This window comes from Ochotona princeps, chromosome 12, assembly GCF_030435755.1.
Source record: "Ochotona princeps isolate mOchPri1 chromosome 12, mOchPri1.hap1, whole genome shotgun sequence".
Lineage (NCBI taxonomy): Eukaryota > Metazoa > Chordata > Mammalia > Lagomorpha > Ochotonidae > Ochotona > Ochotona princeps.
In genome coordinates this window covers 64,014,059-64,035,816 of record NC_080843.1, presented here as the reverse complement: position 1 = coordinate 64,035,816, position 21,758 = coordinate 64,014,059, and the positions used below count along the sequence as shown (strand labels likewise).

General features: G+C 43.8%; 1 protein-coding gene across 1 annotated transcript in view; it reads right to left on the bottom strand.

Annotated features, from left to right (window-relative positions):
* The window catches only part of LOC101535813 (phospholipid-transporting ATPase IB-like), a 143,879-nt gene extending 123,116 nt beyond the window's left edge, over nucleotides 1–20,763 (bottom strand). Inside the window, exons 1-6 of the mRNA XM_004577703.4 lie at nucleotides 20,515–20,763; nucleotides 10,917–11,061; nucleotides 7,897–7,996; nucleotides 4,628–4,726; nucleotides 2,913–2,958; nucleotides 693–733 (exon numbers count right to left, since the gene is read on the bottom strand). Of these exons, the coding sequence (XP_004577760.4) occupies nucleotides 693–733; nucleotides 2,913–2,958; nucleotides 4,628–4,726; nucleotides 7,897–7,996; nucleotides 10,917–11,017 (387 nt within the window). The 5' untranslated portion in view covers nucleotides 11,018–11,061; nucleotides 20,515–20,763. The remainder of the gene's footprint in view (nucleotides 1–692; nucleotides 734–2,912; nucleotides 2,959–4,627; nucleotides 4,727–7,896; nucleotides 7,997–10,916; nucleotides 11,062–20,514) is intronic.
* Between the last annotated feature and the right edge of the window lie 995 nt (nucleotides 20,764–21,758).

The following is a 21,758-nucleotide window of genomic DNA, read 5'->3' as shown; positions in this document are numbered from 1 at the left end:
TTTGCCAGCTGTGTTTTACGGGTGACTTCAGTTTAGCTGAAAGGCTGATACATTTCAGTTGTTTTGTTACATCAGGTATTCAGTTTTGAGTTGGCAGAGGTAAGCTAATCAAATACCATTATGTTTGGTACCAAGTAATAAAACTTTCAATAAAATTATTGAAATGTAGAAAAAAAAAGAGTAAGTGAGGATTGGTAAAATCGGCAGCATTTCAGAACTGTCCAAACCACCTGGACAGAACATTGGGAACATGCACACGATGAGACTCTGGGTTGATATGAGGTGGTGGTTCCTCATCCCTGGGGACTGGAACTTGGGGAAAGTCGTGAGTGATTCCCCCTTTGTTTCCCTCCTTCCCCCCAGGAACAGCAAGAAGAAATAGCAAATTTGGAAACAATGAATTCACCCAATTTTCCTTAAGCCTCAATTCTTCCTACCATGATCAAGCATGTAATCATCATAAACAATAGAATTTATATATATCTATAAAGCATGTAGACTTCAAGCTAGACTTGAGTTTAAATCTCTCCTTAACTGTGTGACCCTGAGCTGGACACTCACTTTCTGGTCCTTTAATTCCTCATCTACAAAGTGGACATAAAATTATCGTTCTTGAAAACACTTTTCACAGAGGGGAAAACTTTAATTTTACACACAAAACAGATCTGAATCAATTTAAAACCTATTCTTACCTCTTTCCACATAATGGAGTTCCATGAATCCTGTCTTAACACTGAAAAAGAGTTGCATTTACTTGCATGAGGTCAGGTGCAAGATAAATAAAGTCACTATTTCCAAAAGTAAAAGCATTCTTTATGAATTATTGCCTTTGTTCATTTAACCTCCACACATACTGTAAGAACATATACATTGCATTCATATTCACTCTATGAAATGAAATTTCAGATGCATACGTGGTATCATAATGCCTGGTATAATGATAGATAAATAAACATAGGTTGTATTAACAGAAAGCACTTGGTTGTTGTATGCTGAAATCCTGAGTGATAGCATAAAAAGCAATCACGTTTCTAACCAATCACGAAGTTAACAGATATCAAAAGTAGGCTTAGGATAGAATATGTAACACCCGGGTTTTCTATGGACAAAACTGTTCACATTCAGTCTTTTTTTCTAATAAAAATGTTATTTACTCACAAGCATTTTGAATGCCAACAAAACAACTGCAACTTTTTGTTTTGCAATTTCACAGAGACATTCAGCTAAACAGATCAACAATTACTTTGTATACAAGTTGCATCAAAGAAAACTAAAGAAGAAACTACCATACCCATATAGAACTAATTTGTGTTGTGCACTGACAAGAACCTGCTTTAAATTTGTATGGCAATTTACAACACCCATACTGTACCAGGCAAGATTAGTAGCGGTTTAAAATATTGCCAGGCCCAGTGCAATGTCTCAGAGGCTAAATCCTTGCCTTGCAAATGCCGGTATCCCATATGGGTCTTGGTTCATATCCTTGCTGCTCCACTCCCCATCCAACTTCCTGCCTGTGGTTGGAAAAGCAGCTAAGGATGGCCCTTGGGACGCTGCAACCACATGGGAGACCTGGAAGAAGCTCCTGGCTCCTAGCTTCGCATTGGCTCAGCTTGGACCGCTGCATCCACTTGATGCATGAACCAGCAGATGGAAGATCTTTCTTTCTGATTCTCCTATTCTCCCTATAAATTTTCCATTCCAATAAAAATAAATAAATCTTTAAAAAAAGAAAAGAAAATACCACTCTGACAGGGCTATCTAAAGACACATTTCATAGTGTGTTAACTATACAAAAAAAAAAAAAGACAGTTTAAAAACAAACCTCACACTTCCATTTTTTCTTTAAAGGGAATTGTGTATATGCAAGTCAAATACTTTGCACACACTGCACTGAAACAAAGTCACCCAGGTTTTCATTTCTCTTTCATAATCACCTTGCCATACCTTCACATTTACACTTCCCTTTAGCAGACAATAGCCAGATCTGGGCCAGGCCACAGCCAGGAATCAAGACCTCAATTCAAGTTCTTCACACGGGGCAACAGGGATCCAAACACTTGAGAGGTCACTTGCCGTCTACCAGGCAGCTGGGACAGAGAGCTGAGCTTGCACCCAAGCCCAGGCATTCCCACAGGTGATGCACGTGGGCGCCCCAAGCCGTGGCCCAACCACTGCATTAAAAGCTCACCCTCCCTTCTGTGTTTCATCGTTTCTCTATTTCTTTAAGTATGTCACTAAAATGTGTCTTATTTGTGTTAATGATTTTGGAACATAGTACAGTCATCTATATGATGAACTAGACATTTTCTCATAATTCAAGGTCATAACAGCTCAGTCAACATTTTCCTGTATTTCATTAGGGTTCTCCAGAGAAACAGAATAAAGGGGATATAGAAAGGTAGAGGGTTACAGGGTGAAGAGATGATGGAAAAGTAGGTAGATGGCTAGATACATAATTGATTAGATAGATGCATAGATAGATAGATAGATAGATAGATAGGGAACCGGTTCATCATGAAGTGCTGCTGAGCTGGCAAACAGGCGACTCCGCTGGTGTCACTCCAGTCTGAAGGCTGGTTGGCCTGAAACTTGAGAAGAGCCAATGTTCCAGTTCCCATTTGCAGGCAACAAAAAGCCAGCATTCCAGTTCAGAGGCCTTTGGGTAGGAGACCTTCCCCCCAACTCGGGGAGTGGTCTGCCTTCTTTTCTGATCAGGCCTGCCATGGACCAGCTAGGACTCACCCGTGTCATGGAAGATAGTCTTCTTCATTCAGGCTACCCACGCACGTACTCATTTCACCTAAACACATTCACACAGGTACGCTGGGCTATGAATAGTTTTGGGACAAAAGATCTGAGTGCTGTGTAGCCCAGTCAAGCCAGCACATGGAATTAACCAAGACACTTACCTATTGTGCTCTTCGTATTAATTAATCGGTCTGCCATATGTCGTCTCTATTATGGAGGAAAAGAAGTCATTACTTCAAAAGTTCAAAAAGGAATAATCCAATTCATAATTTAAAAAAAAAGTTTAAGAAAGAACAGCAGAATACTGAGGAAAAAATCACTGAAAAAAAAGAAAGAACAGCAGCAGCCAGACTCGTTGTGAAATCCTCTTAAGTGGAAATTTCAATTTCATTTGTGCCCATGTGACTCCACGCTCTATGATGTGACCAACGGAAGGAAGTTTAGCAAGTGACTAAGTGTGGACTTGAAGTCAGCTTGTTGCAGCTGACATCCCAGGACAACTTCTAGCAATGCAGACTTGTCACTAACCTTTGTGAGTCTCATCAAATGAGCATAAATACACATGCACACAAACACACAGAGTACAGGATCATGGCACATAGTCAAGTGTTACTTAAAGTCATAGCTTTACAAAAACTTCATAAGGTTCATGGAGGAGTCAGCATGGAGTATCACAGGTAAAGCCAGCGCCTGGGAGGCCAGCAGCCCTTATGGACATTGACTTGTTGCTCCTTTTCTGACCCAGCGCTCTGCTCGAGTGCCTGAGGTAGCAGTGGAAGGTGACACAAGAGCTTGGTCCCCTGCCACCCATGAGAGAGACTGGAAAAAGCCCCAGGCTCCTGGCTTTGGTCTGACCCAACACTGGCTGTTGCACCAATCTGAAGAACAAACCAGACAGACCCACAAATATTCTCTAGAAGGCTCGTGAAAGATGTGTACTAGGAATAACCTATGCGTGGACTTCAAAATGTTTTGCATCAAAGTAAATTTGACATTCTAGTCCACTTTTCCACAAACTTTTTGAAAAATCCGCTTATGTTACTTTCAATGACCATATTTGGTTAATAATCTACTGAACAATTCTAAAGTTGGCCTCTGATCAAGTTTGGAAAACTCCTTCACGCTATAGACAACATGATACAGCTCCTTGCATTTGTGACAAGGCTAAAAGAGGCACAGAGACTACAGGACTGTGTGCCCATCCCTTGGCGCCAATGAAGACTTCCACCTGTGGTTGCATATCTTCAAAGATGCTTTCGAAGTTCTTATCACAGCTCTTAGGTCCTAATAGTTTCACAACTAGATAAGCCAAGGAGCATATTATTTAAAATTTGAAACCCCCAAACATCAGCTTCCTCTTCACACTGACTATAAACTTAACAGGAATTATATCAGTTCCAACCACCTGCCTGTAAAAACAGAGCAACACATAATATTTTCATGGGAGAGAAGGTCTTCAAAAGCTCACAGAAAATGAATATTCTGCAAGACATCTGCATGAAGTTCACATTTTTTGGAAGATGTAGAAAGACAATAAAAGCTCCCATCTGGTGGTTCATGCCCGAAATGTTCACAGTAACCACAATTAGGCCAGGCTGAATCCTGAGCTGAGAAAAATAATCGAGGCCTCTTACATAAGTGACAGAAATTCCCTCACTTTGACCATCACCTCCAAAGGTCTGCAGGAATATGGAGTTGAGAACCAGAGTGAGGCCCTGCCCCCAGGCATTCTGGTTTGGGAACCAGGTATTCCCATCACCGGATCAAATGTCCCTAACTTATCTTTTAGTTTCATGCTTTCATGAATTTTTGAAGTGCCTTTGTGTATTCAAGTCAGTGATTTTGAGAACACTTTTCTACATGTCAGTAAACTTACGTAATCTTCAATAATTTCCTTAATGCCCGAAACAGTAAGAATAACCACCAAAGGCAGGAGAGTCGTATATTTTCCTGTTGGAGACACATCTGGAATTTGCTGCAAAATAATCAGAATGGCACTGTTAGTTTTAGGACAAATGCTTGTTAGACTTTGCTTACCATCAAAGTCGTGTTGCTAGTGGCATGATCTGGGATAGGAAGAGCAAGCACACGCTGAAAGGGGAAAGGGAAGTCTCAGCATCTCAAAGCTACATGCACCACGTGACACTGTCACACTGCGCAAAAATCACCAGCGAAACTGCTGGACTCCATTTCAGTCACAGTGTCACCTTCAAGGAGAAACTTAGAGTTCAAAGCTCTAGTGCAACCTTTAAATGTTAGCTTCAACTAGCATCTTTTCAAAACAGTTCCATTTAAATAGTCAGTTAGCTTAACTGAATTTTATTTCTTTTTGAAGCACAGGAGAAATTCTGTAGAAACTCAGGAGGGTAAGGTTTCCTAGAAACAAATGAAAGGTAGAGAATATTCCAGAGCAATCACCGCTGTTTAAAATATGAGAAAAACCAAGTTCTGGGAACCGAGATGGTGTGGTTTTTTGATGGTTGTACGAGAGGTGCTGGGTCTGACCCAATGACTTATCAATTTATGCAAATCCTTTCCAATGTTTCTAGACTGGGGCCTACGTGCACTTTGCTCATGGTCCAGTTATTTTCTGCTTGCTTATTACTGGGTCATACACAGTAGCAAAACAGTGCTTTTTTGAAGTTCCTAACGGTTCTTCTAACAACCGTAAAAAGAATACAAGTGGGCCAAGCACAGTAGCCTAGTGGTTAAAGTCCTTACCTCGCATGCACCAGGATCCCATAAGGGCGCCAGTTCATATCCTGGCTGCTCCACTTCCCTTCCAGCTCCCTGCTTATGGTCTGGGAAAGCAGTGAAGGATGGTCCAAAGTCTTGGGACCCTGCACCCATGTGGGAGATCTGGAAGAGGCTCCTGACTCCTGACTTTGGATCGGCTCCACTCTGAGTCTTGCAACCACTTGGGGAGTGAATCAGCAGACAGAAGATCTTCCTCTGTCTCTCCTCATCTCTGTATATCTGACTTTCCAATAAAAATTTTAAAAAATAAAATAAAGAATATGAGTAATGGAGGATTATTTTAGCTTTCAACTAACTCTGCCTTTAAAATATAGTTGGGTGGGAGGCTGGCACAACGGCTCAACTGGCTAATACTACGCCTGCAGGTACCGGCATTCCCAAATGGTCACCAATTCTAGTCCCAGCTGCTCCACTTTCCATCCAGCTTCCTGCCTGGGAAAGCAGTGGAGTATAACCCAATGTCTTGGGACATTGCACCCATGTGGGAGACCTGGAGGAGGCTCTCTGTCTCTCCTTTCTGTAAAACCTGCCTTGCCAAAAAAAATAAGTAAATCTTTTTTAAAATGATAAAATAAAATAACAAATGCATAACAAGAAATGCATTGTTAGGCCATATGCAAGCATCATAATGGTTCTTACTCAAAGTTCCTATGAAGTCACTCAGCAGTATAGTATATGGGACCATCATTATAAATTCAGTCCATTTCTGGTTGAGATGTCCCCATGTGGCCTACGACTGACCCTTTTGCACCCTTGCCTCTTTTACATTTCTCCGTGCTACAGCTCCAAGCTAAAACATAACCCAGGGACCTGGCTGTCTTATCCTCCTTTAGAGCCAACCAGAGCTTGACTTTGGCTGGGCCCAACTATGAAACCCTTCTCACTCTCAGTGTCAAGGTCAAGCTTCAAAGCATATCACACTGGCTTCTAGCCTCGCTCTAGGTAACACCGTGGTTTCTTACCCACTCTACCCTAGGCCCCAAGACCAAGAATTTCACTATTCCCAGAGCATTTCACATACTAGGGAAAAACTTAAGCCTTCTAACTTGTGTTTTATTTTCACTTTTTAATAGGTAACACAGGTTTCTCCATTCAAAGTAAACACAATGAAGCACCTCTTGGTTCCTGATTATCCTCCAGAAAGGTGGCTGATGTTGTTCATTTCCATGTGTTTCCCGGGACCAAAATGTGTCCTTCATTGACCCCCAGCACACTGCTAAGCTCGCCCTCCCCCCCAGCACACTGCTAAGCTCACCCTCCTTTAACAGGTGGCTCCTTTCTGACCTCTTTCACACAGGCTCTCCCATGTTCCTTTATAAGCAAGTTTCATGGTGTTTATTTGTGATACTCCGAGTGCTCCACAGACAGCAACCAAATCGAAGAATTCATCCTTGAATCTCGCATTCAATGCACAGATGTGACACCTGTTATGCAGCTTCTCTAAGTGTCTGTGGAAGCCAACCTTTCTGGTCAAAGTCAGTTCAACTGGTTAACTGAATTTCTATCCCATATCTTGGTAACTGCACAGACAGTTTCTATTTTCTAGGCAGCAACAATCAGCTTGGAGAAATAAAACCAGCTATATTTTAGAAGTATACTTAAAGTGCTGAAAAGTGGAATTTGAAAAAGTAGGTTTGCTTGGACTAATCTGTTCTGAAATCCATGCCCAAGGACAAGTACATTACAGAAAAAACAGAAAAATAAAGCATCTACCCCCTTTTGCATGAACTTTCTGAAGTACCCTCGCAGAGCACAGATTATGGTCACGGACATTTAGAGAAGGGGGAAACCACCACAGACTACGTATTTGGAGAAATGTGGAGGAAGCCAGCTTAAAGCTGGGCTTCAACAAGAAACGGTGGGATTCAGCCAGACTGACACTTTCTAGTTTGGTAATAGTACGAACGAAGGTCTGAAAAGAAGAAATAAACTGGATAACCATGGGAAGTGTGGCCTGGTTGGATTGTGGTGTCCATGCTGGAAGGAAGGTTGAATAAACAAGAATAAAACAGGTTACGGAAAACATCAAATTTAATTATTTTTCAAAGATACTATTTCAAGCTTGTTTCTTGAATTTGCTTTAAATCATTTCATTCCATAATGGCAGTGGTTAGGTAATCAAATTCACCCCACTGAAATCTCATTAAAGATCTCAATCAAGATGAACTGTAGCCAAATTCATTTGTTGTACATGCACATGCTCCCCCCCCCCTTTTTTTAGTCCAAAAATTGTGATTCCCTGAGTGACTGAAGTATTTTTAAGAGTTTTCATCTCATAGTATTTAAATGTTTTTTGTACATCAAAATCTGAATTCAGCTAAATGAATTTTTCACAAGTATTCTCTGAAGACTGTTTAGGAATCTCAATCTAACACGTTGATGCATTACCTGCAATATAGTGATGAACAGGAAAAAAGCATTGGCCGCCTTGCTAAACTGTAGGTACAGATATCGAGGCAGGAAGGACCACAGGCTGTACTTGGCCGTGCTGCAGGCAAAAAGGAAAATGCCACTGTCAAGTAACATTGATGGAAAACACAGAAAAATCTCGCAGTAAATCAGTAAATCACAGGTGGGTAAAAACATAGAGCATGGCTGTAAAGCAAAGCTTTTCTAAAGCTTAGAAAGCACCCAGAGCCACCTGACAATAGTCTCAGCACCAAGAATAAGGGTTCTCATCTGAGAAGCGGAGCACTGTGGAGACAGTCCATGTACAGAATGACCCCCTTGTGGCACAGTGTGTTACACTGCTGTGATGCTGGCATCCCCTATGAGTGCTGATACAAGTCCCAGAGCTGCTCCACTTCTGATCCAGCCCCCTGCTTATGAACTGGGGAAGCAGAGGAGGACAACTCAGGCCATTGGGCCCCTGGACCCGCATAAGAGACCTGAAAGAAGCTCTTGGTTCCTGGCTTTGGATCAGCTTGAGTCTGACTGTCACAGCCATTTGGGGAGTGAACCAGCGAATGGCAGATCTCTTCTATCTTGTCTATTGCCTTTCAAATAAAATTTTAAAAATCAATCTTTTTTTAAAAGCTACATGGAGATCATGATGCATTCTGCAAAAAGCACTGCTGGAGAGGAAGTGTTGTTTTAAGACCTGAGAGAGAGGATGACGGTTGAAGTTTTACACCTGATTATAACTTACAGTGTCCCAGTGACACACTGCTTCCACTAAAACTGTGCTGATTGACCAGCAAAACTTGAAATAGATCTTTTTCTTATGGAAACTCCCAAACACAACTAAGGGAAGAGACCTGATAATGAACCCCACTGCTTATCTCCCAGCTTCAACAGATACGAGATTCATGGAGTTTCATTCTGTCCATGCTACCAACATTCCTGCACTTCCAAACTGTGAACTTCTTCTAAAGATTCAGTGATTTATTTGAAAAGCTGAGTGACAGAGGGTTAGAAACAGAGAGAGAGAGAGAGAGAGAGAGAGAGAGAGAGAGAGAGATCCTTCTCTCGTTCTTTCCCCAGACACCTGCAATAGCCAGAGCTACGCTAGGTCAGGCCAAAGGCAAAACAGCTTCACCCAGGTCTCCCACGTGCAGGGGTCCGAGCACTACAGCCATATCCACTGTTTTCTCAGGCACATTGGCAGACATCTGGATCAGAAGTGAAGCAACTTAACCCACTGGATCACAGTGTTCATCTACCAATTATTTCAACACAAATCCCATTCATCCACAACTACTTTAAAAATCATTGGATGGATAATTTGTCTATTGGTTTGGTTCAAGATGTATTTATTTATTTGAAAGACAAAGTTAGAGAGGGAGAGAGATCTTCCATCTGCTAGCTCATTCCCCAAACGGTCGCAATGGCCAGGAATGAGCCAGGCTGAAGCTAAGAGCCAGGAGCTTCATCCAGATCTCCCACATGGATGCCAGGGCATCCATATACACTCAGACCATCTTTTGTGACTTTCTCAGGCACAACAGCAGGAAGCTGGACCAGAAGCAGGGCATCCTGCACTGGAACAGACACCCACATGGGATGCCAGCTTAACCTGCAATACCACAATGCTAGTCCCTGTGGTGAATAACTTCAAAACCAGCTTTTCATATATATAGACCACTCATCATTGTTTGCCTTTGAGAACAAGATATTGGTAAGTTTCCTCAATGGATTTGGAAAACAAAGGGCAGAAGAGTGTCCAGAGAGCTGGGTTTCCTCTCTGATTCTGGATCCTCGGCTGGATCCAATCATCCAATCAACTCCTCTGCTTCTTCTGAGAGATACCTCATATACATGAATCTGCCTGACTTGTTCTAAAAATCGCTGCTATGCTTAAGAAGCTGTCAATATCTGTAACCAGAGGTGCTGGTTAATAATGTGGAATGATAATGAATTTTGACATTTAAGAGGCCTGGTGCTTTATTCTGGTCCTGCCACTAAATATCCAGATGACACTCTGTTTCTGCACAATTTCATCTACCATAAAACATGTTAATAATGTCCTTCACAGGTCAGAAAAAAATCACACAAAAAAACATAGCTAGAGCAGTGGGCAGCTGTTAAACAACACTCAGGATACCCACATCCCGTATCCGAGTCTCTAAGTTCAATCCCCAGCTTGGCTTCCTATCCAGCTTCAAGAACCTGGCAAGGCTCGTGACACCCACATCCCGAGCTGCAGTGCTGGGTCACTGCGCTTCTGTGCCGCCTTCTCATACCAGCACATCTCGGACGGCGGAGGATGATGTGCCAAGAACTGGGCTCCTGGCACCCATGTGAGAGACTAAGATGAAGCTACCAGCTCCTGGTCTGTCTCTGATCCAGCCCTGGCTAGTTCACCATTTCAGACATTTGGAGAGTGAGTCACTAGATAGACAATCTCTTTTGCTCTAGCCTTTCTTTTACACACACTGATAGCTCTGCCTTTTTAGTAGATGGAAATAAACATTAAACACACATACATACACAATCATCCAGTTTCCTTTCTCTCAAGCTTTAACTGTCTCTGACTCTGATGTAAGAACTTAGCCAATTCCTCTGCAAGAGAATGATGAAGAAGTTCAGTGTCTGGTCACAGTCACGGTCACCTGGCTGCTGACCTGGAGCTCCGAGGATCTCAGAACCCCCTAGGAAAATGCCTCCCCGGACAGTTGCCCGAGTTGTGTCCGTTGACACGAGACTATATAGTAGTGACTATAGACAGGCACAAGTAAGAGCAAAGGCTGTTGTAGAGAGGTCTAGAAGGTGAAATGGACCGGAACTTCCTCTGGACTGGAGAAAACTACTGCCAGGGATCCCTTGGACTGATCTACAGTGGGAGGCCAGGGATCCCTTGGACTGATCTACAGTGGGAGGCCAGGGATCCCTTGGACTGATCTACAGTGGGAGGCCGACCCAAGCCACCACGTTCTCTCTCGCCTCCCAGCTTCATACCCTTAACTCACCTGATCCAGTTTAGGCAGAAAGGGTTCCTAAGTGGGTCGTTGATGTAAATGACACGAACTCTTGCCGTTTCTAAGCCTGTGAAAGATCGTTGCCAGCCCATCCTTGCTTCCACCTTCTGACTCCCAGAACTGAAAGCAGCAGTGTCTGCAGAGAGAAGGCCCAGAGGTGTTAAGTAGCAATGCAAACAAAACACAAGATAGAGCACCTCAGCCACATGGTGGCCCTGGTAGGAGTGGTGGAGGAATAGAGGAAGGGAGAGGGGAGCAGGCTGCTCTCTGGCCTGGCTCCTCATCCCCAGGAATCCAGCAGCACCCTCACCTCCACTGCAGGCTCCCCAAACTCCATCCCACCTGGCAGGTGGGGAGACCCAGTGCAGAGACTGGGCTCAGGCACAGGGACTCAAGAGAGGAAAGGAGGGGTACGGGGAGTGCCACTCGACCAAGTGTCCTAACTGAAGAGCCCTGGCCATTGTCCTCAGCTAGACTAAAGGAGACAGATTTCCCCTTTCCAGGCCCCTGCTTCCCCTTTTTTTCACCTAGAGCAAAGCTTTCACTTTAGAAAACTTGGAACTAAGTTATCTTTCTCATGCACTTTGAAATACATGTGCTTTCTCCTTAATGGCTGCTTCACAGCTCCAACAGCCAGGGGCAGTCATTCTCAAGGACTCAGGAGACACTTGCGACAAGGCGCCACCCAGAAGAATGGCACCTCCCTCCACTATTGCCCCAAACACACACACACACACACACACACACACACACACACACACACAGAGTCCCTGAAGGAGGGGAGGAGCTAACCAACTTCAGTTGGTACCTTGTTGCAAATGGCCAAACAACCTACTGTTGGGAAGATAGCAGAAAACTTACTCTTGGAGGCATAATGGCAATTCACAAAAGAAGTGGCACACCCCCACCCACCCACATCTACTCTCCATGACTCTCTTTCCATCCCACACAACAGGTCAGCAAATAGCCAGCCCGTTCAGTGGCCCCTTTTAAATTGACAAGTAGTAGAAATATGAGTCAACAGCACAGGTTCTGTTTTTCTTTGCCCAAAATGTAATAAAATATGAGGAACAAAGACAGAAGAAACTTCTTCTGCCCATAAAAACAAACGAAAACTTATACAGCAGGTAAAAATGATGGGAAAACGCATTTACTTTCTTTTTTTTAAGATTTATTTTATTTTTATTACAAAGTCAGATACACTGAGAGGAGGAGAGACAGAGAGGAAGTGGAGCTGCCGGGATTAGAACCAGCGGCCATATGGGATCAAGGCGAGGACCTTAGCCACTAGGCCACGCCGCCGAGCCCACATTTACTTTCAAAATAACTTAAAACAAGAGTTTAATTTTTTTAAAGGCACTTTTATTACATTTCATTTTATGACACAGTTTCATAGGCTCTGGGATTCCCCCAACCCCTCTCCATACCCTCCCCCCTTGGTGGATTCCTCCACCTTGTTGCAGTATTACAGTTCAAATTCAATCATAATTCTTTCCTTGCAAGCATAGAGTCCATACATCTTATTGTCCAGATAAATTGAACAGTTTCTTGGGGAAACCATCTCTGGTCTGAAGGCAGAGCTGGCAGAGAATCATCCTGACCAATTAAAAGCCACAACATAACATCAACAACAGTTTACAACCTTATGGAGTTAATTGACATGGTATTGAGTGACCAATATGTTAGAAAAGGCAAGTTCTTAACCACATCCCGAAAAAGGCACCTTTTTAACTAATAGTAAAACTGGAGATGGATTTTTAAAGTGATCTAAAAAGCGTTCAGAAAAGAAATGAAAGAAAAATATCTCCAAAAAGGCAAACTACAGCAGAAGCAAGTAAAATATGAAATATCTAAATAAAGGCATGTGCTCCATAGACTATGGGAAACTAGAATGAAATGGAACACAGCCCCCAGAAGATGCAGGGCTGGAGAAAATCACAGGCAAAGCATGGCGGCTGTTCCCCGTGAGCCTCTGAGCGGTCTTCCAAAGCTCACAGAAAACAACTCTCATGAAAAAACTGTGTGGCTTTCAAAGCATTTGCGCTGAAGTTATCTTCTAATTCCATTCTTCCCACAAGCGTTTTGAAGCACTCTCATATTTGACGCTCTTGGGGAAGTAATAAAAACAAGAAATCAAAGCCATAATAGAATCAACTGTTCATTCAAAGAAGGCCTCTCGTTAGCAAACAGGAAGCAACACAAGACAGCTTTGATAGAAAGCAAGCTATCCCAAGACTTTTTTTTGGCAAAGTTACTAGACTTGGCCAAGTCATGAGACTTTAAGAGCAATTTGGAAAATTCATTCATGATTCTTCACCATAAGCCAATTGAATTGCTTACAAGGTGTGTATAATGAGGGAATATTTGTACCACGCTTAGACATTGTTAGATGGGGCAGAGCAGGAAGCTAGACTGAGGTAGAGAGTGAATCCACACTGGATCATCAGAATGTCTGGAATGCCCTACCACTCCCAGCATCCCACCAGGATGTATGTCCTGTGCTACAAGTCACTTGTTACTAATCTCAGGCATGTGCACACTGAGGAGCTGCTACCTTCTCCCATTCCCCATATAAAGGCCCAGTGCTGTATACTTTGGGTGGCCATTTCCCTAACGTGGTCACCTCACCCTGTGGAAGTGGTCCTGGGCTGTCTCCCCAGCCAAGGAGCAGTCTGTCACACACTCTCTCGTGACTAATAAAACTCTGCGTGAACTAAAAGCCTCTCTCTAAACCTAACAGACATCACCTCTGAAACATTCAAGTTACAGACAGGAGATGGATGAAAAACTTTCATAAATTATACTAATAGAAAGCAGTCTAGGTCAAGATGCCAGAATAGGTAAGGCAAGTTTAAACAGATGGAAAAACATTAGCCAGTGTGAAGCAGAGAGGGCACATTCCAGGAAATAGGAGAGGACAGAATGACAGCAGAGGGGCACCCGGAGACTGACAGACACAGGAAAGCAGCGACAACAATGGTGCAGCGTTGCAGTGACTGATACCCCAGTGGCATTCAGTGAGAAGTGATCCGAACTGCATCAGCAGGCAGAACTATACCAGCAACAAGGTGGGAAGGGGCATTAACCAAGAGCTCAAGAGGTGAACTCAGACAAAGAACTGCCCATCTTGCTGGTCTGTTTGACCAGGAGCAGAGACAGAGTGGCAGGTCCCAGATGGGCAGTGTGGGAACAAGGTGGATTTCACAGCCCACTCTGTCCTCTAGAGCCAAATTAGGCACCATTTTGTGTAGGACGGCAAAGGCTATGGACAGTACTGCACAAGCACTGAGCTGGGAGTAAACTAATTCCTGGCTCAGTGAACTGCAACAACATAGCATCCTATAGGTTCCACCCAGTTCCACCCAAGAAAGGTCCAGGTAGCCCTCAGACCTGACAGCCAGCAGAACTCTAGTAGTGGCTCCATTTTGTACCGTGTGGAAAAACTTTTAAGACTGCAGGGACAACAGCGAGCTGCACATGCGCTGGGTTGGGAGCAATTCAGTAAACTCAGTACATTGCACTGCTCCCACATGGAAAACAGTATCAACTTTGGCATCTTACAACTCAAAATAGGCCCATGTGGCCAAAGACCTAATGGCCAATAGATTCTGGCAAGATCAGCACCAACAACCCAGCTACATAGGACACCTGATGTCTCCCTAATCCTGGGAACTGCTCTAACAGCAAGTGAGAGAAAGGTTGTACAGAAAATGGTGCAGCCTCAGCACAGTATCACAGGAGGTGGAGACTGGTGAGCCAAGAGCTGGGCAATGGAGACCATGTGGGAATCTAACATAAGAACCCAGACCTGGAACTCACTGGAGGGAGTGGCACAAGTGACTGCAAACAGTTGTGTACCAACTGCAATAAGTTGTGTACCAACTATGGGTGATACAACTTAGAAACCTGGCCCAAGGAGAAGAATCTGACAACCAGAAGTACAGTGACAAAGAGCAAAAGAAGAGACAGAGGCACAATGAATATTACTGAACACTTCCGTGCAAAGAAGCAAAACCCTTTGCAACCTCAGAATTCACTGAGCAAGACATTGAGAAAATAGGGGATACAGAAATCAAAACACTTGTTATAAAGCTTTTTATCAACAATGAGAAACACGTAAAGCAGGCATTCAAGGAATTCAAGGAATATGTTATACTGGAAATGAATCAAATGAAAGCTGATATATCAGAAATGAAGAATACAGTGGAGCAAATTAAAAGTACAGTGCAGAGTCTCCAAACTAGAATGAAGGAGGCAGAAGAAAGAATCTCAGAATTGGAAGATATTTCTGTCACCTGGAGGAAACTTAAAAAAAGAAAAAGCTGGAAGCAGAGCTGGGTCGAGCTAAAAAAAGAAATATTCAAGAACTGAAAGACACTATTAAAAGGACAAATTATAAGAGTTATGGGAGTCACAGAAGGTGCAGAAAGAGAAGCTGGAATTAAAGGTGTATTCAATGAATGAATGAAATGAAAATTTCATTCATATGTAGATGGATTAAATAGGAGGATCTGGGTGAGCATTTGACCTTGCCCTCACGACACTCATCAGCACACTTGCATCCCATGTTGGTCCCTGGGTTTGGAGGCCAGCCTGACTCCTGCTCGCTAATGTAGTTCAGTTGTTCTTTTTCCCCTTTAGGAAATCAGATATTCAGGACAAAAAAAAAAACCTTAAAAACAACTGTAGGTAGTAAGAAAACTAAAACCTTATATCTACCCTGGAAAAGACTCAGGCTAGGAAAAGTCCTGATAAGGTTTATGGCTCAGTCTCATTCTTGGCTAAGAAATAACATACATTAAAAAATAACAGTAATAATAACAACAAGCGGGCTTGGCAGCGTGGCCTAGTGGCTAAGGTCCTCGCCTTGATCCCATATGGCTGCTGGTTCTAATCCCAGCAGCTCCACTTCCTCTCTGTCTCTCCTCCTCTCAGTATATCTGACTTTGTAATAAAAATTAAAAAAAATAAATCTTTAAAAAAAAAAATAATAACAACAAGCAAATTCAAGAAAAAAGGTCTCTTGGAGAGAAGAGAGACTTTGATTTCCAAATTGCCACATTATTTTCAATCCGGTTTTCAATAACAACAAAAAAATCACCAGCCTTGGGAAGAAACAGAAGGATTTATCCCATTCCAAGAAAACAAATTAACCAACAGCAATTTTCTTTGACTAAATAAAGGATGACAGATGTGCTGAACAAAAATGTTAAAGCAGATATCTTACACATACTAAAGAACTAAAGAAAATTGGGAAGAAAGGCAACACAATGAAGACTTAGGAGATACCAATAAAGCAACCAGACGGTAGAGAAGTCGGGAAATGGAGAATGTCACATGATACACCAACTGAGTGTAATACACAACAGCATCCAGATTCTTCTCAATTGCACACCGGACATTGTACAAGGCTAAAAACACACAAAATATTTGCTCTGACCACCATGCGGCAAAATTAGAAATCCATAGTAAAGATAAAACAGGAAATGTCACAAAATCCTGGAAATTAACTCACTCTTAGATTTCCAGTGGACCAAAAAGTACAGAAATAAACCCTAACGTTACAGCTAAATGATTTTTGAAACACATCCAATGGGAGCAAGAAGGGTTCAGTGTGGCTGGCTGGGTCTCGCATGCTCCCCGTTTCTCACCGGGCGATGCTCTCCACTAGCAAGAAGGCCTTCACCAGTTGCGGCCCCTTGACCTTGATCCAGAAACATGAGCCAAACCTAGACTTTTGTGTTTTTTTTCCCACTCTGGTTATTGGATCAAGACAGCATGATGAGTAAGTTCTTGAAATAGGAGGTATTGATAACTGCTTAGTGAACATACATAAGGTCACTCGATTTGTGTTTAGAAATAGCTAAAATTAGGGTCAGTGCTAATTAGGGCCTGACAAGCTAATCCTCCCTCTGCAGCACTGGCATCCTGTAAGGGAGTCAGTTCCTGTCACAGGTGCTCCACTTCTAATCCAGCTCCCTGCATGTGGCTTGGAAAGCAGTGGAGGATGGCTCAAGGCCTTGGGCCCTGCACCCACACAGGAGATCTGAAAGAAGAATCTGGTTCCCAACTTCCTATGGGCTCGCTCAGGCCTTTGCAGTTAACTGGGGAGTGAAGCAGCAGATGGGAGACCTCTTTTTCTCTTTCTTTCCAGACTATCTAAAGAATGTGCACAAATCACTGTGAAATAGAAACGTAAGCAAAAGACATGAGCAGCCAAAAAATTTAGTAAAGGAAGAACTTGCCAGCAAGTAGTCCATGATTCTATGGAAATATGCTCAAACTCAGTCAAGGTCAAGCTAAAAATTATGATGTCAGAGATTGGCAAGGACCTGTAGAAGCACAGACAGGTATAACACTGGTTGGGATATAAACTGACACAAGCATTTTAGAGAAAGAAAGTGTGGGTTGCATATACCTTACAATTCAGTACCTCTATATTAAATTATAGTTTCAAACACATGCATGTGTGGAGGAAGATACAAAGATGGGCGTCTAATCACTGTTCCTATCAGCAAAGAAATGGGAAAAACCAAATCCCCATCAAAATCCACTAGTCCATCAAAATCCATAAATCATATAATGAATTATGACATTAAAAAGTGACTATTGATAGATAGCTGTTGTCAAAAACCTATGAGTACTGTGAGCATGAAGAATATCATACGTTTTATGTAAACCTATAAAATACCTCAAATATTACATGTTGTATATAGACCTTACAGATTTAAACAAAATTTTTTTTTCCAGCCTCCCAGCCACCCCAGTACCCAGGGATGGGGAATGGCCATCTGATATCAAACCAGGGTCCCAATGTGGAGCGTGCTGTGACGGTTATGCCCAGGTGGTTGTGATAGTTCTGAAATGCTGTTGATTTCACTGATCCAAGGATGAGGAAATCCTTCCAGTGTCCACTGGCTGACATAGTTGGCCTTACAGTGTCCATCGTGCAGATTTTTACTGTCATCATTTGACTGGAGTAGTTGTCCAAGATGTTCTTTTCTCCTTCCTCTGCTATGACACCAGATGTCCTCTGCAAGCCCCAATGGGCTGCCGCAGCCTCCGTATGCCTCAGGGCCTGCTGTCCACTGTTCTGTCTTCACCACTGAGGAGGGCAGTTCCCGCAATGGGCCCAAGGACCCAAGTCAGGTGACCTGGGCCCCACCAGACACCCTGCCCCCAGGGCTCATGGACCCAACACCTACCTTGCAAGTGGACTCAAGGATCCAGGCCAAGTGACCTGGGCACAGTCAGTCCCCTGTCCCTGGGGCTCACAGACCCAGCACCCACCACCCCCACCCTCACCTTGGCATCCACTAGCGGGTACTACATCTTGGTTTGGTTCAGTCTGATCCCACCAGTTCCAGCTCCTGATGGTGGGTGATGCAGCCTAGCCCAGTCCAGCCAGCCCCCAGTCCTAGTCCTAATGTGAACTGGCTGGTGTTGCAGCCTGACCTGGTCCCTCTTGCACTCCATTACTGGTTCTCACATATGCCAATGGATATTATGAACTGGCCCAGCCTGGCTTACCCCCAAACCTGTACCCACATATATACAGCAGGTACTGTAACCTGGTCTGATTTGGGCTGCTCCTTGTCTTGGTTCTTGCGCTCACCTGCAGGAACTGTGTCCTGACAAGAGTTCCCCAAGCTCTTCTATCAGATATCCTCCCAGCGAAAGAACTCGCACACAACAGTGGGTCCTTGGCCCAGGTTGACTTTTTCAACCTCCTATCCTGGCAGGAACGCTGTCCTTGCCAAACCAGCCCACACCCATTCTTGTTCTTACTGTTAGGTGTTACACCCCAGCCACACCTGTTCAACACCCAGACACAACTTTCACATGGTTCAGTGGGAGTCAAGACCTAGGCCAGGCCATCCTACAGCCACTCTGCCTCACATGAGTACCAGTGGATGCTGGAGTCTAGTCCAGTTTGGCACTCCCTAGGCCACACTCATGCCCAGTGAGACTACAGCAATGTCCCCATTCCGGCTCTTGTGCTCACCAGGGGGAACCTCAACCCAGCCAGGGCATCCTTTTAGCTCCCAAACCAGGCCAGTTCCCAGACACAGCTCTTGTGCATGCCAGCAAAGATTACAGTTCCACAGGCATGAGCCCACATACTTCCCCACAGATTCTGCCCCCAGACCTAAATCTCTCACATACTGAGAGTGCCATGGCTCATCCCCTGTTCTGACTTATTGGTGGGTACTGTGATCTAGCCCTTCCAGGTGGGCTCCCAGCCCTAGCTTTAGTGTATGTCGGTGAGTGGTATTTAGTGATGGTCGATGCTAATTACCCCAGCTCAGGTCTCCCACAAGTGCTATTATTTCAGTCTAACCCTTAAAGGTCCTCCCGTTCCCTCCTCCAAACCTCTCGGTCTCAGCCCACTTGCTTACCTGCAAGAACAGTGACCTTGCCTATGGTAGTACCTCAGTAGTCATTCTTCTCCCGGACATGAACCCTCAGGTCCCCCACTCCCCCCACCATGGCCGCCCCCCAGACCCCCTGTAAGCCCACACCCCCCAAGTCCCCAGAGCACATCACCAAGCAGCCTGAGGGCTTCTCCATGTGCCATTGGCATTGAGTCACCCAGCCTGAGTCCCACCAGGTTCCCTGACCCCAGGGTTAGCCACCATGGCTGCCTGCATGCCAGTCTTTAAATATAATTCTAAACCTAAAAAAATCCTTATGTTTAACACACTGTCAGTAATAGTAGTCAGGCAGGAAGGACAAGCCTGAGATGTTGGTTAAAGGTGATTTTTTCCTTTGCTTTGCTTCAATAATTTATTTCCTAAAAATTAAAAACAAAGCATGGAGGGGCAGGCATTGGTTGCATCAGTTAAGCTGCCACTGGGAATACCAACATGCCATGTGGGAGTTCCTGGATTTAAGTCCCAGCTTTGGTTCTAGCTCTAGTTTCCTGCTAACTCACACCCCGCGAGACAGCGGGGATGGCGCAAGTGTTTGGGTCCCTGCCATCCACCTGGGTGACATTAGATAAGTTCTGGGTTCCTGGATTCCACCTGGCCCAGATCTGCCTGTTGAGGGCATTTGGGGGTATAAGCCAATGATGGAAGATCCTTTTTTTTTTTTTTTCGTCTGTATGCCTTTCAAATAGATAAATTTCAAAAAGAAATAATAACAAAAAAAACATAAAGAAATCCCACAAGCAAATATAACAAAACAGGAAAGGTTGTCTATTCTGAAGGGTGAAAAGAGAAGTGTTTGTTGAATTTTGTGCTCACATTCCCTTTATTCACACTCATACACACCACACAGACTGCCTGGGCACCCACCAAAAAACAAAAACAGTCCAAACTCCTGGGATGTTTTTAAACAGCACCTAAATTACATATGACTGTATCGTCTCGGTGTGTTATTTCTCTGGCTACTTACAAGACAGCACACTGATTTTATTTCCTTAACGCAGGGTCACAGGGGGTTTCCAGGGCCAGAGCCTGGGAAGGAATTATAGGCTGCCTGAGTGAGCCCAGGACACTTGAGAATGTGCCAAGTTCAGTTACAGTAACTGTTGCAGGGCACCTACCTGCTTAAAGGGACAGGAACCCAAAAGCAAGTTACTTACCAATCTGGCTGGGGAGATCACTTGTAATAAGAAAAGTGATCTTTTTGTGCTAATAATTGAGAGCTGTCACATCACACCAACAGTCCTGATCCCAGCACCTGGCACCCGACCCTCACCTGGAATGAGAATGAGGCCTTCCCAGCTTGCCCTTGAACGTTCTGACAGTTGAGGGCTCAGCAATTCCTCTTCAGCTCATGCTTCCGGAACAAGGCTGCCAAACCTGCTCTCCTGACACACGCACAAATTGTGCTCACATTTGCACCGAAGGACCCGCATCGTTGTCACTCGGCAAAGAAGGTGAGGAGACCTTCCACATGCAGGTTAAGTCATTTCTCTTCCAAGTAGTGAAAAGTCAGTCTTGTTTCCTACCAAGCAAGACCATTGTGCTAAGACGGTACTTTACTGGCTGCATAAATTAATGAGCGTGATAAGATGTACATGCTTCAAAACATCATGCTAAACATGACTAATGTGCAGCAAAAACAGTCACCTCTGATGCTGAGGGGACACCATTGTGGCACACGGGTTCAAGTCCCAGCTGCTCTGTTTCCAATCCAGCTTCCTGTTAACGCACTTAGAAAGCAGCGGATGATGCTCCAAGTTTTAGACTCCTGCTACCCACTTAGGAGACCCAGATGGAGTTCCTGGCCATTGGCTTTGGTCTGGTTAATTCTAGGCCACTTGGTGCACAAACCAATAGGTGAAAGCTTTCTCTGTCTCTCTCTCTCTCTCTCTCTGTCTTTCAAATAAACAAATGTATCTTTAAAAAAAGCAGTGGCGGAGATCAGAGAGATAACACTACTTTTGAAACAACATGAATTCAATGTCAATTTGATCACTGACAATTGTTAGTAATACTATTGTAATCTAAGCCATTAGTTCTTTTTTTATTATTATTAATTACGTTGCATTATGTGATACAGTTTCGTAGGCTCTGGGATTCCCCAACCCTCCCTCTATGGTGGATTCCTCCACCTTGTTGCAGTATTACAGTTCAAATGCAGTCATGATTCTTTCTTTGCGAACATATGTCAAGCATAGAGTCCAGCATCTTCTTGTCCAGATAAATTCAACAGTTTCTTGGGGAGACCATCTCTCGTCTAAAGGTAAAGCTGGCAGAATATCATCCTGATCAATTAAAAGCCACAACATAACATCAGCAACAATTTACAACATTATGGAATTAATTGACGTGGTATTGAGTAACCAATATGTTAAAAAAAATGCAAGTTCTTAACCACATC